This window comes from Artemia franciscana, chromosome 7 (genome assembly GCF_032884065.1).
Source record: "Artemia franciscana chromosome 7, ASM3288406v1, whole genome shotgun sequence".
Lineage (NCBI taxonomy): Eukaryota > Metazoa > Arthropoda > Branchiopoda > Anostraca > Artemiidae > Artemia > Artemia franciscana.
Window position 1 is genome coordinate 56,418,986 of NC_088869.1, and position 24,891 is coordinate 56,443,876.

Here is a 24,891-nt window from a genome sequence, read left to right on the forward strand (position 1 = left end):
AAGGGGTTTGTATAAGAATTATCCTATTAGAAGATCACATGAAAACAAAAAGAATGTAAAGAAAGTGGAGAAAGCATTCAAATATGAACTAAGGAGGTGTGGAATTGAGGTCATGGATCAAATTGCCGAGGATCTAGAAGATACAGCTAGACATAATAGTAAAATATTATACTGGCATTTTTATAAATTGAGAGGGAGTAGTCAATGTGGACTCACAAAAAAAATTTGTGATACCTTTGATGTGAAGGAAGATTTGTTTTATGAGGAAGAATTAGCAATAGTGTAAAAGGATTAAAAATAATTAGGCTCCAGGTATTGATAGTGTGGTAAATGAGTTCCTTAAATATAGTGCTTCTGAGGTAAGAAATAAGCTACTGAAGATTACGAATATGATTTTCGGAAAAGGAGAAATATCTAACAATTTTAAGAAAACCTTAATTAAACCACTGTATAAGAAAGGTGATAAGAGTGAGTGTCGTAATTATCGAGGCTTTAGTCTGGTCTCTGTAGGTAGAAAATTACTTAGTAATATGATACTCTTTGGACTTAGAGATACTGTAGACAAAGTTTTAAGAGAGGAACAGTGCGGTTTTAAAAAAGTTAGAGGATGTGTCGACTAAATTTTCACTCTTAGGTTAATAATTGAGAAGTGTCTTAGTTGTCAAAACCGTTGGTCCTCGGTTTTATAGATTATGAGCAAGGGTTTGGTTCTGTTGATTGAAGAACTTTAGCCAAGGTCTTATCCTTATATGGTATACCAGAAAAATACATTAAAGTGGTTTTTGCTATGAACGAGAATAACACTGCTTCGGTTAAGGTAGGAAGTGAGGTTAGCAGCTGGTTTTGTAACAAATCTGGAGTTAAGCAGGGTTGTGTTATATCCCCCTTTATACGGATCATTTTGATGAACTTTGCCTTAAGGAGCACTGGAAAGGCCATGGGCCTTTCTTTTAAACTCTATTAAACCTTAGACGAGCAATTAGTAATTCAATTGTAAAACAAAGATAAGCCGGTATGAATAAATAAGTGAGTTAAAGAGTTCATTCTAAATAAATGAGATAAATGAGAGCTTATTCAAAAACTAAATAAGTTATGAGATGAATTAATAAGCCAGTCATGAGAGTTTATTTTCAATGAATATATGACATTTATTCTAAATAGATTTTTATAAATAATAAAGTTAAGAAGTTATGAAATAAATAAATGAATTATTCAATTTATGAACAAAACGAGTTAACTAACTTGAAGCGAAAAGAAACTAATACAAACAGGAGTAGAGATATTGGCCTTTATAACTTCTACGAACCCAAACATCATTTACACACATATATCATTTACATATATATATATATATATATATATATATATATATATATATATATATATATATATATATATATATATATATATATATATATATATATATCTTGAAAGAAAACGATCAAAAATAAGGATTTTAAAGGCCAAATGAAAATACTAAAGAAAACACAGAAAGCAAATATTTCTAGAGAACAACCGCCTTTCTTCTTCAGCACGAACAAAATAATATGATAATAATATGAAGGAAGAAGCAAAAACCAAAAAAAAAACGTGGAAAGTACAACAATACAAATGAAGTGAAACGCCCGAAAATTAAAAGACTAAAAAAAAATAAAAGAGCTAATATTAAATACCTAACAACAATAAAGCGAGTTATTCGTCAGTATCCACGATTTGCACAAAATCCAAACAAATATGAGATGCCATTGACACATACTAACGAACAACTGAGAAATAAAAGAAAAAATTCATTCACTCTAACAAACAAAGCAGCAATTGAATAAACTGGAGAACTAGGTCACCTGATTTCTGATTTTATTAAATAAAAAAAACTAATTTTTTTAGCTGAAAGTAAGGAGCGGCATTAAAACTTAAAACGCTAGAGCTTTTAATTGTTTTAAAAAGTAGAATTGTGGCAAAAAGTCAAACTTTAGCGTAAAGAGCGAGGGATTGCGGAGGGGACAACTCATTTAATATACGGAGTAATTTCTGTTCGTTTTAAGTTTTAATGCCGCTCCTTACTTTCAGCTAAAAAAATTAGTTTTTTTTTTATTTAATTTCTGAACGTTTTTGAATTAATGCATGTTTGGTTTTGGCTCTCCGCACTTAAATTATTAAAATGAAATTTGTATATTAATTCTTGTTTTGGCTAAATGGCTTTCTCTTAGTTTTGATCAGACGATTTTGAGAAATAAGGGGTGGAGAAGGAGGCCCAGTTGCCCTCGAATTTTTTGGTTACTTAAAAAGGCAACTAGAACTTTTAATTTTTAACGAACGTTTCTATTAGTAAAAAATATACGTAACTTAAGAATTAACTTACGTAACAAACTTTCATAACCTTATATTTTTATTATGTATACGAGGGGGTTTGTACCCTCGTTAATAGCTCGCTCTTTACACTAAATCATAAGTTTTGTCCCAACTCTTTAAGAATGACCCCTGAATCAGAAGGCCGTAGAATAAATAGTTAAAATTACTAAAAATACTTTAGCATAAAGAGCAAGGTATTTATCTCCTCCTAAATACCTCGCTCTTTATGCTAAAGTATTTTTAGAACCCCTCATATGCGTAATAATCTCTGTTCGTTTTAAGTTTCAATGCTACTTCTTCCTTTCATTTGAAAAGACGTTTTCATGTTTATTTTCATTGTTTTCTTATAGTAATGCTAGAGAATCCTGCGCCCTTGTCATTGAATTTTTCTTCCCCCATGACAGATTCCTCCAAGAAAAGATCCTCCAACATAGCCCCCTCTCCTCAGCCCCCTGAATAAAATCCCCCTGAAAACGTCTGTACACTTCCCAATAACCATCACTATATGTAAACACTGGTCAAAGTTTGTAACTTGCAGCCCCTCCCCCAGGGATTGTTGGGGAGTAAGTCATCCCCAAAGACATAGTTATTATGGTTTTCGACTATGATGAACAAAATGGCTATCTCAAAATTTTGATCCGTTGACTTTGGGAAAAAATGAGCGTGGGAGGGGGCCTAGATGCCCTCCAATTTTTTTGGTTACTTAAAAAGGGCACTAGAACTTTTCATTTCCGTTAGAATGAGCCCTCTTGCGACATTCTAGGACCACTTGGTCGATACGATGACCCCTGGGAAAAAAAAAACAAACAAATAAACACGCACCCGTGATTTGTCTTCTGGCAAAAAATACAAAATTTAACATTTTTGTAGATAGGAGCTTGCAACTTCTACAGCAGGGTTCTCTGATACGTTGAATCTGATGGTGTCATTTTCGTTAAGATCCTATGACTTTTAGGGGGTGTTTCCCCCTATTTTCCTAAATAAGGCAAATATTCTCAGGCTCGTAACTTTTGATGGGTAAGACTAAACTTGATGAAACTTGTATATTTAAAATCAGCATTAAAATGCGATTCTTTTGATGTAGCTATTGATATCAAAATTCAATTTTTTAGAGTTTTGGTTACTATTGAGCCGGGTCGCTCCTTACTATAGTTCGTTACCACGAACTGTTTGAACCATTGCATTTCTTGCGAATACCCTTTGAGACTTAATGGGTTGATGATGTATTTCATTATTTGATTGGGGAAGTGGTTCAAAGTTTGTTTCAGGGATTAAAAAAGCATCGGCTTCTCTTTTGAGGAAACCGAGATACGACTCATTTATTCTTAAATCACCTGAATTAAACAGTTCGTGGTAACGAACTGTAGTAAGGAGCGACCCAGCTCAATAGTAACCAAAACTCTAAAAAATGGAATTTTATACAAATAGCTACATCAAAAGAATTGTATTTTATTGCTGATTTTAAATATATAAGTTTCATCAAGTTTAGTCTTGCCCATCGAAAGTTACGAGCCTGAGAAAATTTGCCTTATTTTAGAAAATAGGGGGAAACACCCCCTAAAAGTCATAGAATCTTAATGAAAATCACACCATCAGATTTAACGCATCAGAGAACTCTACTGTAGAAGTTTCAAGCTGTTATCTACAAAAATGTGGAATTTTGTATTTTTGTCAGAAGGCAGATCACGGATGCGTGTTAATTTGTTTGTTTGTTTGTTTGTTTTTCCCAGGGTGATCGTATCGACCCTCTTGTCCTAGAATGTTGCAAGAGGTCTCATTCTAACGGAAATGAAAATTTCTAGTGCCCTTTTTAAGTTACCAGAAAATTGGAGGGCACCTAGGCCCCCTCCCATGCTAATTATTTTTCTGAAGTCAACGGATAAAAATTCTGAGATAGCCATTTTATTCAGCGTAGTCAAAAAACCTTATAACTATGTCTTTGGGGACGACTTACTCCTCCACAGTCCCCGTGGGAGGGGCTACAAGTTACAAACTTTGACCAGTGCTTACATATAGTAATGGTTATTGGGAAGTGTACAGACGTTTTCAGGGGGATTTTTCGGTTGGGGGGAGGGGTTGAGAAGAGGGGGATATGTTGGGGGAACTTTCCACAGAGGAATTTGTTATGGGGGAAGAAAATTCCCATGAAGGGAGCGCAGTATTTTCTAGCATTATTCAAAAAGACACAATGAAAAAATAAATATGAAAAAGTTTTTTCAGCTGGAAGTAAGGAGTAGCATTAAAACTTGAAACGAATAGAAATTATTACACATTTGAGGGGCTCACCTCCTCCTAATACCTTGCTCTTTACGCAAAAGTATTCTTAGTAATCTCTACTATTTATTTTACGGCTTTTGTGAATCATATATACTGACGTGGGGGTGAACCCCTCATATAAGTAATACAAACATGAACGAACAGAATTACTTCGAACAGAAATTAAAACGAAGAATTAAAGACTTTAAAACGAAGAAATTAAAACTTAAAACGAACAGAAATTACTTCGTATATGAAAGGGGCTGCTTCCTCATCAACGCCCCGCTCTTTACGCTAAAGTTTTTTACTGCTTTAAAAAGAAGAGTTGAGAGAAGGAGTCAAACTTTAGTGTAAAGAGCGGGGCGTCTATGAGGAAGCAGCCCCTTTCATATACGAAGTAATTTCTGTTCGTTTTAAGTTTTAATGTCGCTCCTTACTTTCAGTTAAAAAAATTTGTTTTTTTTATTTATTTAATCGCTGTTCAAAGCCGTACCTAAATGTTGATTTTTATCAATTTCAACAGCTTCTCTGCAGTGCTGGACATTACCTTGGTCATGCGAAATTAGGCTAGCTTGGTTAAACAAAACAGTATGGTCTGGATTATTAAATAAGCGTTCTGAGAGGGCAGAGTCAACATTTTCTGTCGCTTTTTAAGGTTTTATTAATTGACGTAAAGTGCTGAGTCTATCTATCCGTAAGTCTTTGGTCAATTCTTTTTTTGATGTACCAAAGACCACAAGAGCAAGGAACTCTGTAAACATTGGAGTTTTCACACTAGAGTTTTATCGGGATAGGGTCTTTACCTTGGTAGATTTGGGAACTTAAAGATTTTCTGGGTATATAGTAGGTGAAAATATTATTTTTCCTTAGATTTTTGGAAATGTGGTCTGAAAGCCCTTTAGCTTAAGGAGGACCAAGATAAACTGAATTTTCACTTTGATTTACGGTTACTGTGTCAAAATCTGTAAAAGTTTTTGATACATTTTGCAATTACAGAATTTATTAAACTAATTGGATATTCATTTCCAAATAAAACATCTCGAAGGTGGTCAAGCTCTGGATCCAGGAAACTTGGAGAACAAACTTGCAATTTTCTGTCAACTAGAGAAGTGATCACTCCTCTTTTCACAGCAGGAAAATGATTAGAGGAATAATTTAAGTATCGGTCACTATGTGTGGGTTTTCTATAGGCTCCAAACTCGAGCATATATCATTTCGGTGGACCAGGACATCTAAGAAAGGAAAATGCCTCTTTACCTCTAACTCCTGAATAAATTTAAGCTTTGGATCCAAGGAGTTAAGCAAGTGAAGGAAAGACTCCAGAGATTCGTCGCCATACTCCCACAATAATTTTTTTACCCAAATTAAGTAAATTAAGTTTTGAACCCAAAATTCCGGTTTACAAAAAAACATTGCAAAATAGCCTTTTCTTCGAGGTTTTCCATGAAGATATCAGCCTCAATTGGTGAAAAGGGGGTGTCCATTTAAACCCCATATTTCTCTCTATATAAAATTCCTCTATAATGGAAGTAAAAAGAAGCTCTGTTACAAAGGGACTGTAAGTGAAAAGAGTGTCTGATTCGAAAGTGTAGATTTTTTCTGATATAGACGGGTTAGAACTGAATTTATGCTCCAAGATCCTTTCGGCCTTTCGAAGATCATAATTGGTATACATTGAAATCACATCAAAACTGCCCATTCATGTATTTGGTTTAACCGAAAAACTTTAAGGAATTTTCAATATAGGATTTTTGAGCCTGAATTAATCGGCGAAATACAACTGATAAGAATTTCCATATTTTTGCCGTAGGAGATTTAAATGAGGAAACAATGGGTCGAAGTTGATTACCAGGCTCTTTTCGGACTTCCTTGACAAATTTTTCCGTGGGATTGGTAGCTAACTGTTCATATGTGTTGGAATCATTTAAAATTTTTCTGACTTTTTTGTCGTAATCATTTGAATCCAATATAACAACAGTTTTGCCTTTATCGGCTTTACTAAAACCGCTTTAGTAATACACCTGGAATGATCTTTATGTAGTGAACGTAAGACTAAGTGTCCATTTTTACTTAAAAAAAAAAAAAAAAAAAAAAAAAAAAAAAAAAAAAAAAAAAAAAAAAAAAAAAAAAATGATTATGAACAGAAGGAGAATCCAACAAGGTTTCAACAAAGTGTGCTCTCCAACCTCCACACGAGAGTCATGAAGTGCCCCTTCTGTGATCGAAATAATTTTACTATAATTCGAGGGGGCTATTGAAAATTTCAATCCTTTCGATAGAACCTGATTTTAGTCTGTTGTAAGGGTGTTGGAGCTAATATTTATCACAGCAGTACCAGGATATACTTTTGGAACAAAAGATGGATTATTAGAACTTTTCTTATTGTAAACGGTGGAATTTCTCAGAAAGCCTTTGCCTAGAAATCCTAAAATCATGCTGAAAAGAATTTTCAGAAATAGCCTTAGTTTGATGAAAATCAGCTTAAGAAAGCGTGCTTAAAATTTCTCGATCAAGCCTGAAAATATCCTGGTTTAACCTGTAGCACTTGCCTTTGCAATTGCTAATAACATGATAATAACACCCTTAAAAAGCGAAAAAAAAACAGAAAATTTTGACTCTGTCCTCCCAGAACGCATTTTTAATAATCCAGACCATACTAAAATAGCGACAAAGACCTTACTAATCAAATAATCCACAGATTTGATTTCCACTGTCTTGAAAATATTTTCCCTATTATTTCTACTTTGTGTTTGTTTGCCAGACCATACTGTTTTATTTAATCATGCTAGCCCAATTTCGCATGACGAAGATATTGTCCAGCACTACACAGAAGCTGTTGGAATTTACAAATACCAGCATTTAGGTCTAGCTTTGAACAGAGATTCAGGTGATTTAAGAATAAATGAGCCTTATGTCGTTTTTCTCAAAAGCGAAGCCGATACTTCAGTCATCCCTGAAATAAACGTTGAACCACTTCTCCAATCATATAATCAAATACTTCATCAGCCCCTTATGTCTCAAAGGGTATACTCTAGAAATACAATTGTTAAAATAAGAAATCAGGTGACCTAGTTCGCCGATTTATTCAATTGCTGCTTCGTTTGTTTGAGTGAATGAATTTTTTCTTTTATTTCTCAGTTGTTCGTTAGTATCTATCGATGGCAGTTCATATTTGTTTGGATTTTGTGCAAACCATGGATATTAGTGAATAACTCACTTTATTTTTTTTAGATATTTGATTTTAATTCTTTTATTTTTGATCTTTTAATGAATTTTATTTAATTTTTTGGTGTTTTTTTCATTGGTTTTGTTGTACTTTCCACGTTTTTTTTTTTACTTTTTCCTTGATCATATTATTTTGTTCACACAAAAAAAGAGAGGCGTTTCTTCTCTCTCAATATTCGCTTTCTGTGTTTTCTTCAGTATTTTCATTTGGCCTTTAAAAATCCCATTGTTGATCGTTTCCATTTTTTATGTTATAACAAGCCAATCTAAAACTCTCAATCTCTAATCGGATGAGCCCATTTCAAATTTTCTACGACAACTGCTCTATACGAAGTGCCTTGGTCAGAAGATACAAAAACAAGAAAAACAAATGGTACATTGCACCCACATCACTCTTAACTTAGCCAGCATTATTACGCTGTCTATGATAGAATAAAACTGCTAAAGATAGTGATAACAATCAAACCTGGAATTGTCCTAGTTTAATAAATTTCGGTAATCAACAATTCTTGTAAGTTGTAATTCATGTCAATCTTGAAAAACTGTTTAACAAGTTCTAAATGTTATCTTAATATACTAAATATACTATCTAAATATTTTAGTAAATTTACTTAAAAGTCACTTAAGCAAAAGACGAGAACAAAGTTTTTCCTGAAAATTCATTTGCCTGATTTTGACCTAGATTCAATTGCAGCAAAAGCAGTCACCATTGCAGATTGGGCTCGACGGTCACTTTTTGTAGTCCGTTGACCTCTTCCTGGAATTTTTGCTGTACCATTTTGGAAGACATCTTTTTTTGTGAAGCCCTAGAATGAAAGTGGATTAAATATCTCTTCTGCTGCAAGGTCCATGGTCCATAGGAAAACCTCGGATGTAATGATACACGAAAATGAAGTACAAATAAGATCTGTGACTAGAGGACTAGTGCACACAGATAACAGGCTGGGACTCAAATGAATAAATGAATCTCCTCCACGGAAGACATCCCTCGGAAAATTCTCCAAGATTGATTGCCCCCCCCCCGCTTTCAGAAAGTTCTCCCCAGCGGACAATTCCCGAGAAAATGTCCCAAATATAAAATTGAGCATCAAAAAGAAAAGTATATAAAATAAAAAGAATGAAGGATCAAGAGATTCTGGAAAGTTTTACCTATGTTGCAAAATATAGAAAGAACATGCGGCGTAGAGTATCCTACAGTATTTATACTTACATTTGTATTTCTTTTAATTCCCTTTTCTCGATTTTGGGATTGAGTTATGATAGCATGGTAAAATAAAGGCTAAAGAAATAAAAAACATGAAACAGAGATAACAGGCTGGGACTGCATTGGATATATGAATCCCCCCCCTCGTGGAAAATTTTACAAGGAACAATTCACCGGATATTGCTCCCCTGCCAACATTTACTCCCTGGAAAATTCCTATATATGTTAAATTTATCTATCAAAAGGAAATTAACACAAATAAAAAGAATGGGGAAAAGAAGGGATTTGGAATATTTTAAAATTATTTCAAAGTCTATGCAGAATAAATAGTTCTGTCCGTATATAATTTTCTTGGTTCTGACTTGGAGCTTGACTTCATATTATTTAAAGTCAATCGATAAAAAAAACTTTGCTTACTGTTTGCTTTATGGGAAATAAGTGACCAAATACAAGCCCCTTAAAGGTATTTCAGACTGGAGAACCATCTAATATGCACCAAGGGGACATGGTCTCGAACACAAGGGGTAAACTAATATCGTGTACTATAGATGTCAGTTCCAGAACAAGCTTACGGCAAGTTATTACTTGTACATTTGATTCGTAACCTGTTATTCCTGTGCGCTTCAATCGTATCAGTTGCAGTTGCCACTAATTCCATATTTTCAGATTATATTCTTTAAGTTTTATCTCAATCTTATGTCGTAACTTAACCACAGAAAACCCGATAAACATAGTTGAGAAAAATCTTTAATTAATAATATTTTCTATATGAAAATATCATATAGTTGAGAAATAAAAATGTAAAAAAAAACTATACGCGGTACAAATATTTCACACCGTATAGTCTGCTTATATTTCTCTTAATTCTTATTATTTATCATAATATGTTTTTCACAGTTTTCATGTGGGAAAATTTTTGGGGAGGGGGTTGTCTGCAGAGAGAATTTTCCACAGGGAGAATAATTCCGGTGACTTCTATGTGGGGGAGGGGGATTTATCCTCGGATTTTTCCGGGGGGATACACCAGAACAAATTTCAACAACATCTCAAAATTCTTCAAAATTATCCCCATGGGCATTGATGCATCGATGCCAGTGCAATTTTTATGATCCGTATGCTCCCTGGGTGCCACCTTGCTAAATGCTTTTTAAAGATTGGTATGAAAGAGACTCTTCAGGTTTTGTTTTTAATTTCAAGAAAACAAAAAAAAGGCTGATAGGCTTCCATCAGTGCTGTATGGAGGCAGTTCCAAAGTGAGAACCCCTATCTCGTACTTAAGGACATCCTTGCAGAAAGCAGTTTTGACCATTTTTCCCTTAGGCTTAAAACTGTTGTGTACGCTGTACACATTGACTGGCTTGTCAAGCCAGTCAATAAATATGGCTTTCACCATTTTACCACTATCGACTTTTTTGGGCTTTGTGATAAGTGACATCAATAACAAAAGCGTAGAAGGGGGAAGGTAAAACGCATTTTTCAATCTAGAGGACGTAATTTCTTTCAATAACAATGCTCAAAACGAGCATTTTTCAATGGAGTTACCAAAAACATATATTTTTCAAAATCAACAAGCAAAATTTTTTCCCCAAAACAAAATTGACACCCTTGACAGAGACCTCTTAGTGTGCCACTTGGAATTTTGGATTCCCGTTTCAGGGTTTCATTTAAAAGATTCTTGGTTCATTGCCTCTTTATTAAGATTTCCGAGTGGTCTGTGTTAACCTCCACAGCCTATACCATTTCGCAGCCGAGTTCAATTTGCTGCTGTTTCGTTCACCACTCATCGCTTTTGCACCCACTTTTCTCATATTAAGATTCCCAGTTACAATACTGTGTACTATTGACATAGACATGTTAAGTTCTTCTGCTATTAAATAGCAGGCTGAACCAGTGTTAGGACTCGAAGAGTTCTTTAACTTTTGACACGTTTTAGGCCAACAACTTTTTGCAGGGTGCCAGAACTTTTTGCCAGATTTATCCCTGTGCTTATACTTGTGAAAAACCTTGACTTTTGGCATGAGGCTATCTACACGGGCCTGCTCAATCAAGATAACAGTCTGTTGCAGTGTCACAAAAGAGAGTGCAAAATTGATGGTGTATTGCTGCTCTATCGTCTATTCATTTTTTCCAGTTCTACTCCATTTTTTCCAGTTCTACTCCGTGACCAAAATGAAAAAAAAATATGCTGCATATATCTATCGTGTATTGCTGCTCTATCGGCTTTTCATTTTTTCCAGTTTTACTCCGTGACCAAGATGAAAGAAAATATGCTTTGCACAATGACTTTTGCTCACACTCTCACTGCTCAGAAGCGATATCTGTACGGTATGATGCTTAGACAAAACACCTACCACCTATACTACAAATTCAGAGCATTCTGGTGACAACTGGAATGATATACTTCTTGAGGTCCTCCTTAATCTCTTCAAGGATTTTACGCCCTGATCATCTCAGTTTTGAAATGTACATAATGTCTCTGCCTTGAGACCCAGCTGAGATTTTAATTGAAAAATATGGTATAATCTTCAAAAAATGCATATGAAGGGCGAACTATGAGACAAAATAATAAAGCATAGGAGAAATCTGAAAGTGTTCATTGTGGCGAGTCTTTTAGATCATTCGCAATACACTACGAAGAAATTTTCAAATAAAATAACAAAAGCTCATGCAAGGCAATATAGCCCTGACTTGTATCTTAAGTTTAGTTCTGATGAAAAATTTTTCGTTTTATCTAACAACTTGAAAATTGTGCCTGAAATTTTGTCATTCTGCTACAGTTTGCGGGTAGTCATTTTTAATCCGACCCTCCTCTTACTGTGCGCATGACAATCCAGATAATTGGTAACAACACTTTATTTTACACTTCAATGTGATATAAAGAGCTTTACCTTATGATATTCACATGCCATTTGAAACATCAAGTTATCTTCAAATTCTCTGAGATTATCCTGGTTGGCACGAGTTGTAAACAAAGGATTCCAGCGTAAGTCAGTATTCCTAGAAAAATCTCTGTGGATATTTTTATCGAATTGAAATAATTAACTGAATTACTTAAATATTGTCTTCTTTGAAACAATTGGCTAATATTACTGAGTGTTTGGCGCTTGCAATACTATAGACCGCAAGTCCTTTATAGTTTTCAATTGGGGTCAGATTTGAGATGAAAGCACGGAATGAAAGGTTGGAATGAAAACACGGCTGTTCATAGATATATTAACTCTGACTAAAGGTTTAGCCATTTGTGTATTATTAAGGTTAGAATAAACACAGTTATTTCCATAAAGTTAAACAAACATATTTTTCTTACTTTTTTCTCAAGTTGTTTATATTTTGCACTTGGCAGAATGAAGTATGGCATCTTATTGGTACTATAAATTAGTCATTTACTCACAAATAAACATAAGATGGTATATCTAGAAGGAATTGCTTTATTGAATTTGCTGAATCACTCCAAAGATGTTAATACATAGATGTCAATAGTAAATACATAGCAAGGTGTATGGCAATGTAGGCATTCCGTGGCTAATTTTGCTTATACAAACAAAATTAAACAAATGAAAATATAGAAAAACGGCTTAAATTCAGATTATTTTTTAGTTAAGATTTGTTTGTTGTTTTTTGTCCACTATATTATTCAAAACATTATATCCGTGTTTCTATAATTTCATTTGTTTAATACTGTAAATGGAAAGGCAATTAAGTCTAATAAATTATTTACTTATGTAACAAAAATAAAATACAAAGAGAAACAAAATATCTCAGAATTAAATTTCCCATTTCAGACTCTTTCCAAAGATAATATATTGTAAATGGAAAGGCAATTTGGTCTAATAAGTTATTTACTTATACAATAGAGATAAAATACAAAGAGAAACAAGAGATCTAGAATTTGATTTCCCATTTCAGACTCTTTCCAAAGGTAGTAAACATTACCATTGTAATTTTTCCTCAGCCCTACTCCTATATTTTAGGTTTATACTAAAAAATGCTTACTAGGTGGGTTTCTGCTTTTATTCTGCTTATTTCTTATAAATTGTGTGTTCAGATTTCAAATTGAACTGCTTTCAAACCAAAAAAAAAAAAAAGTTTTTGTACATATCATAAGGCTATATCTGGCTAAAGGGGACATGGGGCTGAGGCACAACTACAATGACATGTCTATATGCATCAGGTTGACCCTTATGTATGCAGCATAGGTAAAATTATAATGGCAAATTTTTATGTAGCAATTCCTGTATTATTAAGCTTTTGATTATCAAGCAAATCCACACTTAAGCAGAAGATGGAATGCTTAGAAGTAATCGCTTTATGAATTAGACTCAACTGCTCGGGAGATCTTTCTTGTCTGTAGTGGTAACTTCACTTAAACAAGTTGCTATTAATTACATTGAAGGGTATATGGTAAGGTATTTGGCAGATATAAAACTTGGTTCATAATGTTGCAGTTATGCTAAAATAATAGTCAAGTAAATGACTGGTACAAGAACAGATTTGAGTAACACAATTCACAAATTGAGCCCTTGGCTCTATCACTTTGTTACATCACCGAAGATCCAACTCTTATCAGTTTCTCGTTCTGTTTGGCTTATATAACAACTTTGTTTTCCCATAAGATACTAGATGGCAGCAGATTAGACTATTGTTGCCCAGATGTAATATAGGGGTGATTAATGTGGCATATATTCTAGCAGCGTGACGGCAGTTTCCTCATTTCACAAGTAATTTCTTAGTGTGAAACCCTGGGTTTCTTAAGGATCCTACAGACGACTTTAAAATGACAATCTTTCAGGTCTTCAAATATGTTAAAGGAGTGGTGAAAAAAAGAGAGTAATTCAAGTTTTTGTTGCCATGTGCGGCTTAGTACTGTTTTATGTGGCTTTATTTGGGTTATAATAAAACTTATTATTACAATTATTATTATTGTTATTATTATTATTATTATTATTATTATTATTATTATTATTATTATTATTATTATTATTATTATTACTACTATCATTATTGTTATTATTATTAGTATCATTATTATTATTATTATTGTTATTATTATTATCATTATTATTTTTATTATTATTATTATTATTATTATTATTATTATTATTATGATAACCATTTTTGATAATATTATTATTAATATAGCCACCCTGTTCTCCTACAAGACGTTGGACGATAATATTTTTTAAGCATATTTTAGCTTAGTTCCTTATGTTGTTGTTGTTCATGATCTAACAACCGAAATACGAAAATTCTTTTGTGGCAACCCTGCTTTAAGCCAATCTATTAAACAAGGTAGAAATAAGTGCTTTTTGTTGGTAAATAAAGAGAGGTAGGCCTATGCTAGATTTAAGGGGAAGATATGTCCTAAAACTAAATGATTCTAAAAGGTTTTCTCATTTTGACTATAGAATCTAGGGGACAGAGTACCCCCTTTCGAGGAACAATATTGAGGGCTACCTTGAAGACTTCAAACAGGCAATCCTTCTCGAAAATTTGTGCATTGTAAATATTCAAGGAGAAAGAAATCGATTCGGCCAATAAAAAATTTTCTTCCTAAATAGTCCAAAAATTTCTATGAATTCAAACTTCGATATAAATTTTGCTATCCTTGATTGGCATTCCCAGATTGGTATCAGCCAGTCAAGAAATTCTGGAAAAAATCTAATTGGCCCAATTAAGTATCAACCAATTAAGTCAATCAATGAATCACGGTTTTAGTAAAATCTCACTGTAAGTGGACCTTTAGTAAAACTTATTTGCAGGAAACTACTTTATTGACCTAAGACACTGAAAATATGAATTGATCTGAAATTTACCCATTTCTTACTTAAAAGTTTAATAACAGTAAGTCACAAGTTGAGTTGCCCTTATTTTGAGAAGCATGAAAGAAAGAAGAACTTACTTGTAAGATGGAAGTGGTTTTGGATTCAAGTTTTTTCTCTTAAACATTGGGATCCTGACACTCCGTATCAGTGGGGGAGAGGGATCATCGTCCTCTTCACTCCTTATGTCCTCTTCAAGAACGTCTTCAGAAACTTAAAAGTAAGATAAAATGCACTTAATTTTTAAAATGTACAGCTTCTCTGACGTTCACTGATTCTTAGCCCAAATCAGTCATATATTTCTGTTCTTTTTTTTCGCACCCTCTTGTAAGTTATTTGCGACTTTTGAAGCCGTAAGTCAAGAGCAAATGTCTTTACAAAGGCAATTTTTCAAGGAAACTAAACTTTTGCTTGTGGTTGTTGTACAAAATACATCAGATCATTTTAAAAGCAAATTTTATTCTGCCTAAAACCCCATCTTTTTTGGAGAGGCAGTGTGTATACTGTACAGGTGGAAAAATTACAAATTTTGCACAAGTCAACTTTTATTAAAATACCATATTCCGACACAGAAATTATATCTGTGCAAAAGTTTAATTTCACCATTTATATCCCTAAAGTTAAAAACGGCGCTTAAAAATGAAGACTTTTTGGCAAATTCAAGTTATTATGCAGGATTCACTTGACTACTAATATATGAAATCTTTTAACACTACTCAAAAAAATTGTTTAAAATAATGCGAAAAAATAATGATTTTGTAATTTATGGGTCATTTTTTTTCTCTCTCTCTCTCTATCTTTCTTTCCCCCCTTAATTTTTGTCAGCGTTGTTGACGAGCGCTTGATCTGTATTTCATATTGGAAACCCTTAAGAGACCTTTCCATATGCTTAAATTTTTTAATTCAATTTTAATTTTTCAATTTTTTTTTAATTTTTTAACTTCAGGAAAGCCTTCAAAAATTCAAAATGATGTAACTATTTTGAAATACATTATGTAAAATAGTAAATTTATGCTATAGTTTATATTTCAAGAAAATTTATCCCTAGAATATAATTTTACACCGCAAGAAATGCGGTGTAAAATATATACATAGATTTCTTGCCAGGATTTTACTAGTTAAATTTATATGCTGCTTAAAAGATAAAGTTTCATCAATTATAATCCAGAGATATTTAAAAGAAACGGTCCGTTTTACAACTCCATTAGACGTATTTCATTCCTTCATTCATGGTTAAAAATCCGGCGATCGTGAGCAAATGACAAAATTAGAATTGGTTATATTTATCCTTAGTTTATTCACCCTCAGCCAGGTTACAATTTTATCAACTGATTCCCTTCATTGACTTCTCAAGGAGTTGCACTGTCTTAGCTGTGGAAATTGCTGTTGTGTCATCAGCAAAAAGCAAAACTGTTTCATTAGAGGGGTTAACCGTTAGTTCATTTATTCTGTAGCAAAAATTATTTAGAGACATATCGCCACTGTCTTTTCTCATGGTTGTAAGAATAAATTTGTATGTGAATATAAATAATGGGAGATAGTTGCCATAAACGATAGTAATTTTTTGTTTTTTATTACCAACGAGAAACGTAAGTCATATTAAAACCTACAATAAGCTGGAAAAAGCTCATATAATGATAAAAATTTAAAACGAACAGAAATTTCTATGAACAAATAAATGAAACGCAAAACAAACAAAAATAGCATCAAACATGACACATAACAGATACCGTTAGGGATGAACAGCTAAGCACCTAGAAGCAGAAGAAATTAAAATGGAATATCAAGTCAAACTTGAAACGAGCAAAAGCTAACACAAACAAGAATAGGGCTACCCCTTTAGTCCCTCCAAACAACAGAGCATTACTTTATCAAATGTCTCTTGTCCTTGAACTATAATTTAGATTAATTCTTCCTACATGAAAACTATAAGATTATGCATCGTAGGAAAAATTACAGAAGTTATTTTCAAGGGTCATCTATGACGTAGGTTTCTCGTTGGTAATAAAAAACAAAAAACTACTATCGTTTATGGCAACTATCTCCCATTATTTATATTTACATAAAAATTTATTCTTACAACCATGAGAAAAGACAGTGGCGATATGTCTCTAAATAATTTTTGCTACAGAATAAATGAACTAACGGTTAACCCCTCTAATGAAACAGTTTTGCTTTCTGCTGATGACACAACAGCAATTTCCACAGCTAAGACAGTGCAACTCCTTGAGAAGTCAATGAAGGGAATCAGTTGATAAAATTGTAACCTGGCTGAGGGTGAATAAACTAAGGATAAATATAGCCAAGTCTAATTTTGTCATGTTCTCACGATCGTCGGATTTTTACCCATGAATGAAGGAAATAAATACGTCTAATGGAGTTATAAAACGGACTGTTTCTTTTAAATACCTCCGGATTTTAATTGATGAAACTTTACCTTTTAAGCAGCATGTAACTTTAACTAGTAAAATTTCGGCAAGAAATCTAGGTATAATGAAGAAACTCCAACATTTTTTCCTAAATCTGTCCTCCACCATCTTTTTTTTCTCTTATACATCGGTATATACTTTATTGTTCAAGTATTTGGCTCTTTACTTTTCCATCTATCCTTAAACCAATAAGAGCTCTACAAAATCATGCCGTTAGGCTTTTAGCAGGGATTCCTCCTCGTCAATCTGTTCGGGAATTTTGTCCAACCTTGAAAATTTTGCCAGCTGCGAGCCTCCGTGAATTTTATGTATTGTGGTTTATTTTTTGATTACTGCAGGATATTCAACTACGCCGTTTTAGTGATTTATTATGCGTTAGGTCTTTTGTTTATTCACACGATACAAGGGGTAGTGTTGATTTAAGTGTATCTAGAGGTATTTCTTCCCGTTCATGTTTTTCTGTTTTATATAGAGTTACACGGAAATGGAATAGTTTGGCGAGTAATAAAAGGAGTATTGGAGACTCTGTTATATTTCGAAAAACCGTTAAGGAACTGCTTTTTGTAGATAATGAGTTTTGATTCATTCGTTTATTTTATTTATTGTGGGTGTTATTATATGTAGTTCCCAGAGGAAAAGTAAAGTAATTATATTTTTTTTCTTCATATTTATAGTTGAGTGCGGTGGTATTAGTGGCGTCGATGGCCTAGTGTTCTTTTATTTATGTATTTTGTTTTCTCTATCTCCCCCTCAGACAAGCTTTGCTTTTTAGGGTAGGTAGTAACCATTTTTTTTTTATTATTATCTGTTAATGAATAAGTCCTTCTCTCTCTTTCTATGAGAATATACTTCTGAAATAACTTCTGTTATTGAAATAATATCTTTGAAGCGAAGATTTTTTTTTATGTTCTGAAATAACTTCTGTTATTGAAATAACATCTTTGAAGCGAACATTTCTTTATGAATCGGGGCTCACTTAGAGTTGCTGATATGAATTTAAAACCAGTCGAAAAAACTTTTGTTTGGGCCAGTTTTAGGGGACCCCTGTCTCCATTCTAAATATTTATTTGGCACATTAGAGTTTCATTGTCTCATGAGCTTACATGGGTACTCATAAAAATATTGGAAAAATTTTTGGGGCGTCCTATTTTAACTCTTTTTGGGAAAAAATATTTTGTTGCTATATTATGGCCCTATTGGCCCTATGACTGAGGATATTAGATTTAGTTGATGAAAAAACATAGTTTTTGGCCATGGGGGAACCATGCCCCAGAGCTTTTCTTATATATAAATTCCTCTCAGGGAGAGAACTCGGGCTATTAGTTCCAAACTTATCTTGGACACCAAGGCCTTTAAACTTTTCTTAATATCCCTATGACCCCCCCCCCCAAAAAAAAAATGAATTTGCGTCCTTTTTAGCTAAGGTAACCATCCCTGAAAGTTTCAAGCTAAATGTAGAAATATTTTTTCTTGACTTTTCGGCCGCAGTTTTGAGTAGGATCCGTACCAGCAAGCTTGAAATTGTCTTGTACATTTGGGCCCACTTTCCCAAAAACTTATGGTTTTCAGTTTCAAGCCTGCAGAAAAAAGTTTGTTGGTGGTTTTTAGATTATAGCCCCATTTTCATTAAAACCGATGTTTTAGTGATTTTTTATTGTTGCAAATTTTAGTTTCCTTAACACAAGAACTTTTCGATTTAAGTTCCAGCTCAATCGAAAAAAAAATATATTTGGTCCCAATTTTGGGATCCATACCCTCAAGCATGTTTTTTGTGAATGAGGTTCTCCTTGGCACAGCATCTAGTGTGTGTAAATTTTAAGTAGTTCAGAGAAAAAAAAGTCTCACTTTCTGAAACAGGTCCTGTATAAGAGGAAAAGCGAAGGTATTTCTTTGCATACTAGGTTTCTCTTGACTCAAGGGGTTAAGGGTGTGAATTTGGAGCTGACACAAAGAAAAGCTTTGGGTCCTCTTTTGGGAAGCGTTACTCCCATTATTTTCTTATTATGTTCCCTTAAGTTTTTGGGCAGTAAGTTTCAGACTCATTAGGGACAGTAAGTTTTTTGGCAAATTTAAGGCTCTCAAACGTCGTTTTCTTTTAAAAAAAATGTAATTGTCCTGCAAGTCAGGAAAAGATTCTTAAAAACTTCAACACAATCGCCAAAAAACATCTTTTAAGAACATTTTGGACCCAATATTTAGGGATCCCTCCTTCATCTGAATAAGAACTTTGGTCCAAATTTGTATCCAATTTTATAGAGAACCAAATTTTCTTCTCAATTTTTCCTTGGGAATTTGGGTCCCCATTGCCCAAAGAATTAAGGTTATAAGTCTCAAGCTGATCAAAAAAGAAAAAAAAACTAGCCCTTTCTGGGTTCCTATTTTTATGGCCCCGTGCCTTCAGGCTAAAACTATTTGCTCGATTTGCTCGTATAAATTCTTTCTTGGCTAAAGAACTTACCATTTTAAGTTTAAGAATGTTCAGAAAAAAACAGATTTTTGGCCATTTCTCTTTCCCAGTTTCAGTTGAATCAATTACTTTCATTTTTTCATTATATATTTGAGTCCCTTTTGTTCCAAAATTGATGCGTGTATGTTTTAAGCTGTAAGAAAAAAAAACACGGTATTTTGGTATTTCTGTCGGGGGAACCGAAAATTTGTCCAATTTCTCCTTCTGCATTAGGGTTCCTTTAGCACAAGAAATTAAGGATCTATATTTCATAGCCAACTGGAAAAAAGCTATGTGGCTCTTTCTCGGCTCCATTTTTGGGTGTCGACACCCTCAAGCAAATTTTGTTTTTGAACATTGGGTAGCTCTTGGCCCAAGAACTAACAGCAATAAGTTTCAAATTTACCATGGCCAAAAAGTTTTCAGACCATTTCCAGGACCCATTGTACCCCATCCCGAAAATAAGAGTTTCTCTTGGTCCATGGAATAATTCCTGAAAATTTTTACAGCTAATTTGACATTTTTAGCCAATTAAACACCAAAGATCAAACGTGTTCAATTTTTTTTCCGCTAGGAAACCTACCTATGGACTATGGGTAATTTCTGTAATTTATAGCCCATGCCTCACGGGCCATGGGGGTTGTGTCAATCCCTGAGGTGTATCTATTAGACCTTCCGAAACTATTCAGAGAAACGGCTATCTAGAACTTTTCACCAGATGTCAGTGGGGATTAATCGGAAGTCTATTTATTGGATCTATTCCAGGAAAACTTGTTCTCTGGAAGTTGCAATTGGATTCAGGGGGACTGAATAGCAAATTAGGTCAAGGATCCCCCAATCAATTTTAAAACTTAAAAAGGCCCTAGAACTTCCTATTTCCAATCAAATAAAGTCCCTTAAAATATTTTGGATCCCTTTCTATACAAATCCCTTCTATACAAAGGGGCTGGGGAAAGAAATAAAAAGATGGTACTATAAAAATACTGAGATGCAGGTTGCTCAATACTAAGGCGACTGCATACAGTTGCTCCTGATTACAAGGGATTAGCACTTGCGAGTATGGAGAGATTCAAAATACAAACAAACAATCTGACTGGTTGGCTGGAAAACACTTCTGGCTAGTTATTACGCTGAAAAACCGGGATGAACCTCCTCCAACCTGTTTATGTAGGCTAGCATTGCATTTTTATTGTCCAAATACAGCCGGCACAATTTTAAGCTGTATAAATGGAAATAAGCTATTTTGCTTTTGGTATGTTTCACTAGAATCGCCTGTAGGCAATAGGGGACACAAGTCTTGTTCAAGAAAACTTCAGTAATGTGAAATACGTCTCTTGTAGCTTAGGTTTCACGGTAGTCTCAGGTTCACAGAGATTCTGAAATGTGGGTACAAATAGTTAATCTACCTACCTGTTCTTGAAGTCCCTTTGTCACTATTGATGCTTGTACCCCGACTGTTGACGGAGCCAGGTGCGCTTGTTTGACGCGACGTCTGCTTAGAAGTAGAACCTTCAGATCTTGAATCTAAAGAGCCAATGAAAATAATATATATAAGAAATAATTGTAAGATAATGTATAATATTATCTATATATAAGATAATATATAAGAAATAATTATAAAAAATTATTATAAGAAATAATATATAGCTTAAAAAGCACCTTATTCATTAAAATTATAAGATTTATGAATTAAAAGCTGGTACAGTCAAGACCGGTGTCTATCCTTGCCTCCTAAGCCATAAGTGATCCCCTGTCGTAAAAGTAAATCCCTTAGAACCTAAGACTTCAAAGGGGGAAGTATCCTTATTATAAAATAACCAAAAGATCATGTAAAGGTATCACCAGCAAAACCAGTGGTGTCATTTAGGGAGGGAGGGGCTAGGGCAACCCCTTGGTGTTAGGAAGGGGCCCAAATATGTAGTCCATATCTATATTCATTTGATCTTAACTGTGAAAAAGTTTGTGTGCGCAAACATATTCTTAGTAGGTCTTAAAAATACTCTTTAAAAATATTTTCTAAAATGGACATAATGAAAGTGATACAACTGAAAATTAGGAAACTTCCGAGAAACCCTGCGCGTTGTCTTTTAGTTAGAAAGCCTATCACAAGATAGGCTTTCTAACTAACTTCCTCTCCAATATCGTCAAATAGTCTGTGGAAACAAAATTCTTTGCTGTTATGGTTGATAAAACTAAGGATATATGTAAAGAAACAGCTTGTAGTTTTGACTAAATACTTTCATGGTAAGAGAGTGAAAGAAGGCAGCTCTTGGATGCTCTCATATGGAGAAACATGATTCAGAAACACAGTCGGGGCTATCAAGCATCAAGTACAGATCCAGGGCTCAGTGGGTCAGATTGTGTTGCACAGGTCTACGATCGAGCCACTGTCTTGAGCGGCCATTTCAGGCACAAGCCTGTATAAAATACAATTGTACCTTGCACAAATTACACTTACTCTTATTTCCATAGAATTTTCCTTATTTTGAGTCAGAACTTGAGACGAATGACATCTTTTTCCATCAATCTTCATGAACTCATCTAATACCTCATCTAATCTCTCATCATATACCTAGAAAGTGGTTTTGAACCATGCTTTTCGTATAGTCTAGTATTTGAGATACGGTAAGTCAGTCTGGTACTAAATCCAGAGGCAATTTCTCTGGAAAATCTTCTCCTGCTGTTCTGAGCAGCTTTTGAACCTTGCTTCACCACTGTCATCACTGTGTCTTCCCATAATCTAACCTTGGATTGCAGATTTATCTTCCTATTCTTCCGAACTTTCAGCTGTAAAAAGATACCCTGGGCCTTAGCTATTCTACCTTTAATATCTTCACTACACCCGCCGTCTTTACTAATAATATTACCTAGGTATGTGGAGCTGTCCATCTGATCGATCTTTTAGTACCCAAAATCACCTTTTCATCTTTGCTTATCCCTAGCCTTAGCGAGTTAGTCTTCTTAACATTAATTTTCAAACCTATTATCTTACCTTGAAGTCAAAAACCTCAAAAAGTTCATTCACTTTGCTAACACCTTCATCTAGGATACTTTCATCATCAGCACAATTTAAGTCCAGAAGTGTCTTACTTTCCCACTTGATTCCATGTTCTCCCATTGCCTTTGCTGCGTTCCTTGAGACAAATCCATGAAAATGATATATCTAAATGGGGATAGAACGGAAACTTGCTTAACTCCTGTTTTAATACGAAACCTATCTAAGCAGCAGCTATGCTATTTACGTACACACCCCCAATCACTTTTATCAGCTGAACCAAACGCTTTCTCATAATCTTTAAGACTAAGGACTACAGGTGTTTGATGAATCAGAACTTTGGTCGACACATGTTCTTGTCTTAAAACTTAGTCCACAGTATCTTTAAGTCTAAAAAGTATCATCATACAACGTAAAATGCTCCGTCAATCGGTTCTACACGGGTACTATGACTGATACTTTGTGGTTTTTAGTCATAAATGAATAACTAGTCTCCTATTATCAATACTTTCCCAACCAAAACGCGAATTAGCAGCTTTCTTATTCGTCATGAGCCTTACTCCCCCCCTCTGTGTACCCCATCCTTCCTGCCTGAGTAAACAAATTCTATATCACCAAATTTCATGTTTCCTACCCCTGGGATATGAGCTTCTGAAACTCCTAATTAGTAAACCCACATCAAAGCGTCCAAATTCGTCAGTAAAAATATAATTAAACATTTATTTTGTCATGCTGTAAAATTCCAAGCTGTAGTTTCATACTTTTTAATTCATTTAAATTACTTTGGCCTCAGGAAATCATGGTCCCAGAGAGAGTGCAATGCGGGGACTAACACATCTTCTCAAGTCCACACGAACCGCTTTAGTTCGCATTTCTAAGTTTGGGTTCCTGTAATGAGAATGATTTCAGAAAGCTATGTTATGCCTGTTTGGAGGAGCTATTGGGAATCTGGGCTACCAAATGCCCTTTGGGTATCAAAGGTCGAGACAACTGGCCAAGGTTTGATTCTGTAAAACTCTCCCTCTGGGAATATATAATATTTCTATGAAGTTTTGTTAACCACTCGAGTATTTCTCCAATACAGTTTTTGTACTTCATCATAAAAATGAGTAAATAGAAAAATCCTAATAAGATTATCTAATCTAGAAAACCATGAACCCTATTTAGAATAAGAATTATGGTTCTCAGGCCACTGTTGGCCAAAGTGTCAGGCAGATGAATTGCTTGAGGTTTTTGACTCCTGATTCCTGAAATTTTCTCTTATAAGTGGCGTATGATTGTTAACATCAACTTACCTTGGCTGCTAAGGTCTTCTAATAACCAAGGAATATTTGGGAGTGGAACAAGGAATCTAGTCTCCGGCCTTTCCAGTGATCCCCATTGGTTAATGTCGTCTATCTGGACTGAAGTTAAATCAGATATATAAATATACATTTTAATACGAAATGACTGTACTTATCGGTTATATAACAAGCACTATAGAATTTCGATCGCGGATGATGCGAATATGCCACAAGAAACTGGTCAAGCAACTTCTTTATACCGCACAATTAGCTTTGGCTTGGTTCGAAAATAAATTGTAGCTATATCTTATTTAAGTATTTAGTTGGTATTTCGGTTTGGTTAGGTTAGGTTAAGTTAGTATAATATATGCTATGCTTTACCCCCCCCCCCCCTAATGTTCAAATATTTAGTCCAAATTTGTTTCTAAACGATTTTATTTTCATCATATTTTGTTGGATTTCATTAGCATTAATTGAACTTTACTTTCCGAGTGTTTGCTACATAACCGATAAGTACAGAAATGACTTAATATGATCCTTAGATTGCAGACGAAACTGTATTACTTAAAACACAGTCAGGAAAAAAAAAAACAAAATAAAGCAAAGATCTGTGTAACTAAAGGTGTAATATACTTTAAAGTGCTGAGGATAATGAATAGAACATCTGATTTTTGAGTTGGTTAAGTGGAAACTTGTGCAAATAAGAATACATTAGTAATAAATTATAAAGAGCAACTCGGTTTTTAATGAAAAACCCTTCCCAATGTAATTATTAAGTTTTTCGCAGTAGCAAGAGCTAAATCTAAAAGAAGCAAGGATACTTGTATGATATATTCACTACCTAATACTCTTCTAATATGCCTCTCTAACGCTCAATCCTAATGA

The 24,891-nt window shown here is 34.1% G+C and overlaps 2 protein-coding genes across 5 annotated transcripts in view; both read right to left on the reverse strand.

Moving 5' to 3' along the window:
* The window catches only part of LOC136029500 (enolase-phosphatase E1-like), a 539,221-nt gene that overhangs the window by 382,265 nt on the left and 132,065 nt on the right, over nucleotides 1-24,891 (reverse strand). The window lies entirely within an intron of this gene.
* Nucleotides 7,799-24,891, reverse strand: part of LOC136028640 (SANT and BTB domain regulator of class switch recombination-like) — a 63,726-nt gene continuing 46,633 nt past the window's right edge. The window contains exons 8-12 of the mRNA XM_065706469.1: nucleotides 24,019-24,126; nucleotides 21,139-21,252; nucleotides 14,934-15,066; nucleotides 11,923-12,031; nucleotides 7,799-8,636 (exon numbers count right to left, since the gene is read on the reverse strand). Coding sequence (XP_065562541.1) covers nucleotides 8,490-8,636; nucleotides 11,923-12,031; nucleotides 14,934-15,066; nucleotides 21,139-21,252; nucleotides 24,019-24,126 — 611 coding nt within the window. The 3' untranslated portion in view covers nucleotides 7,799-8,489. The remainder of the gene's footprint in view (nucleotides 8,637-11,922; nucleotides 12,032-14,933; nucleotides 15,067-21,138; nucleotides 21,253-24,018; nucleotides 24,127-24,891) is intronic.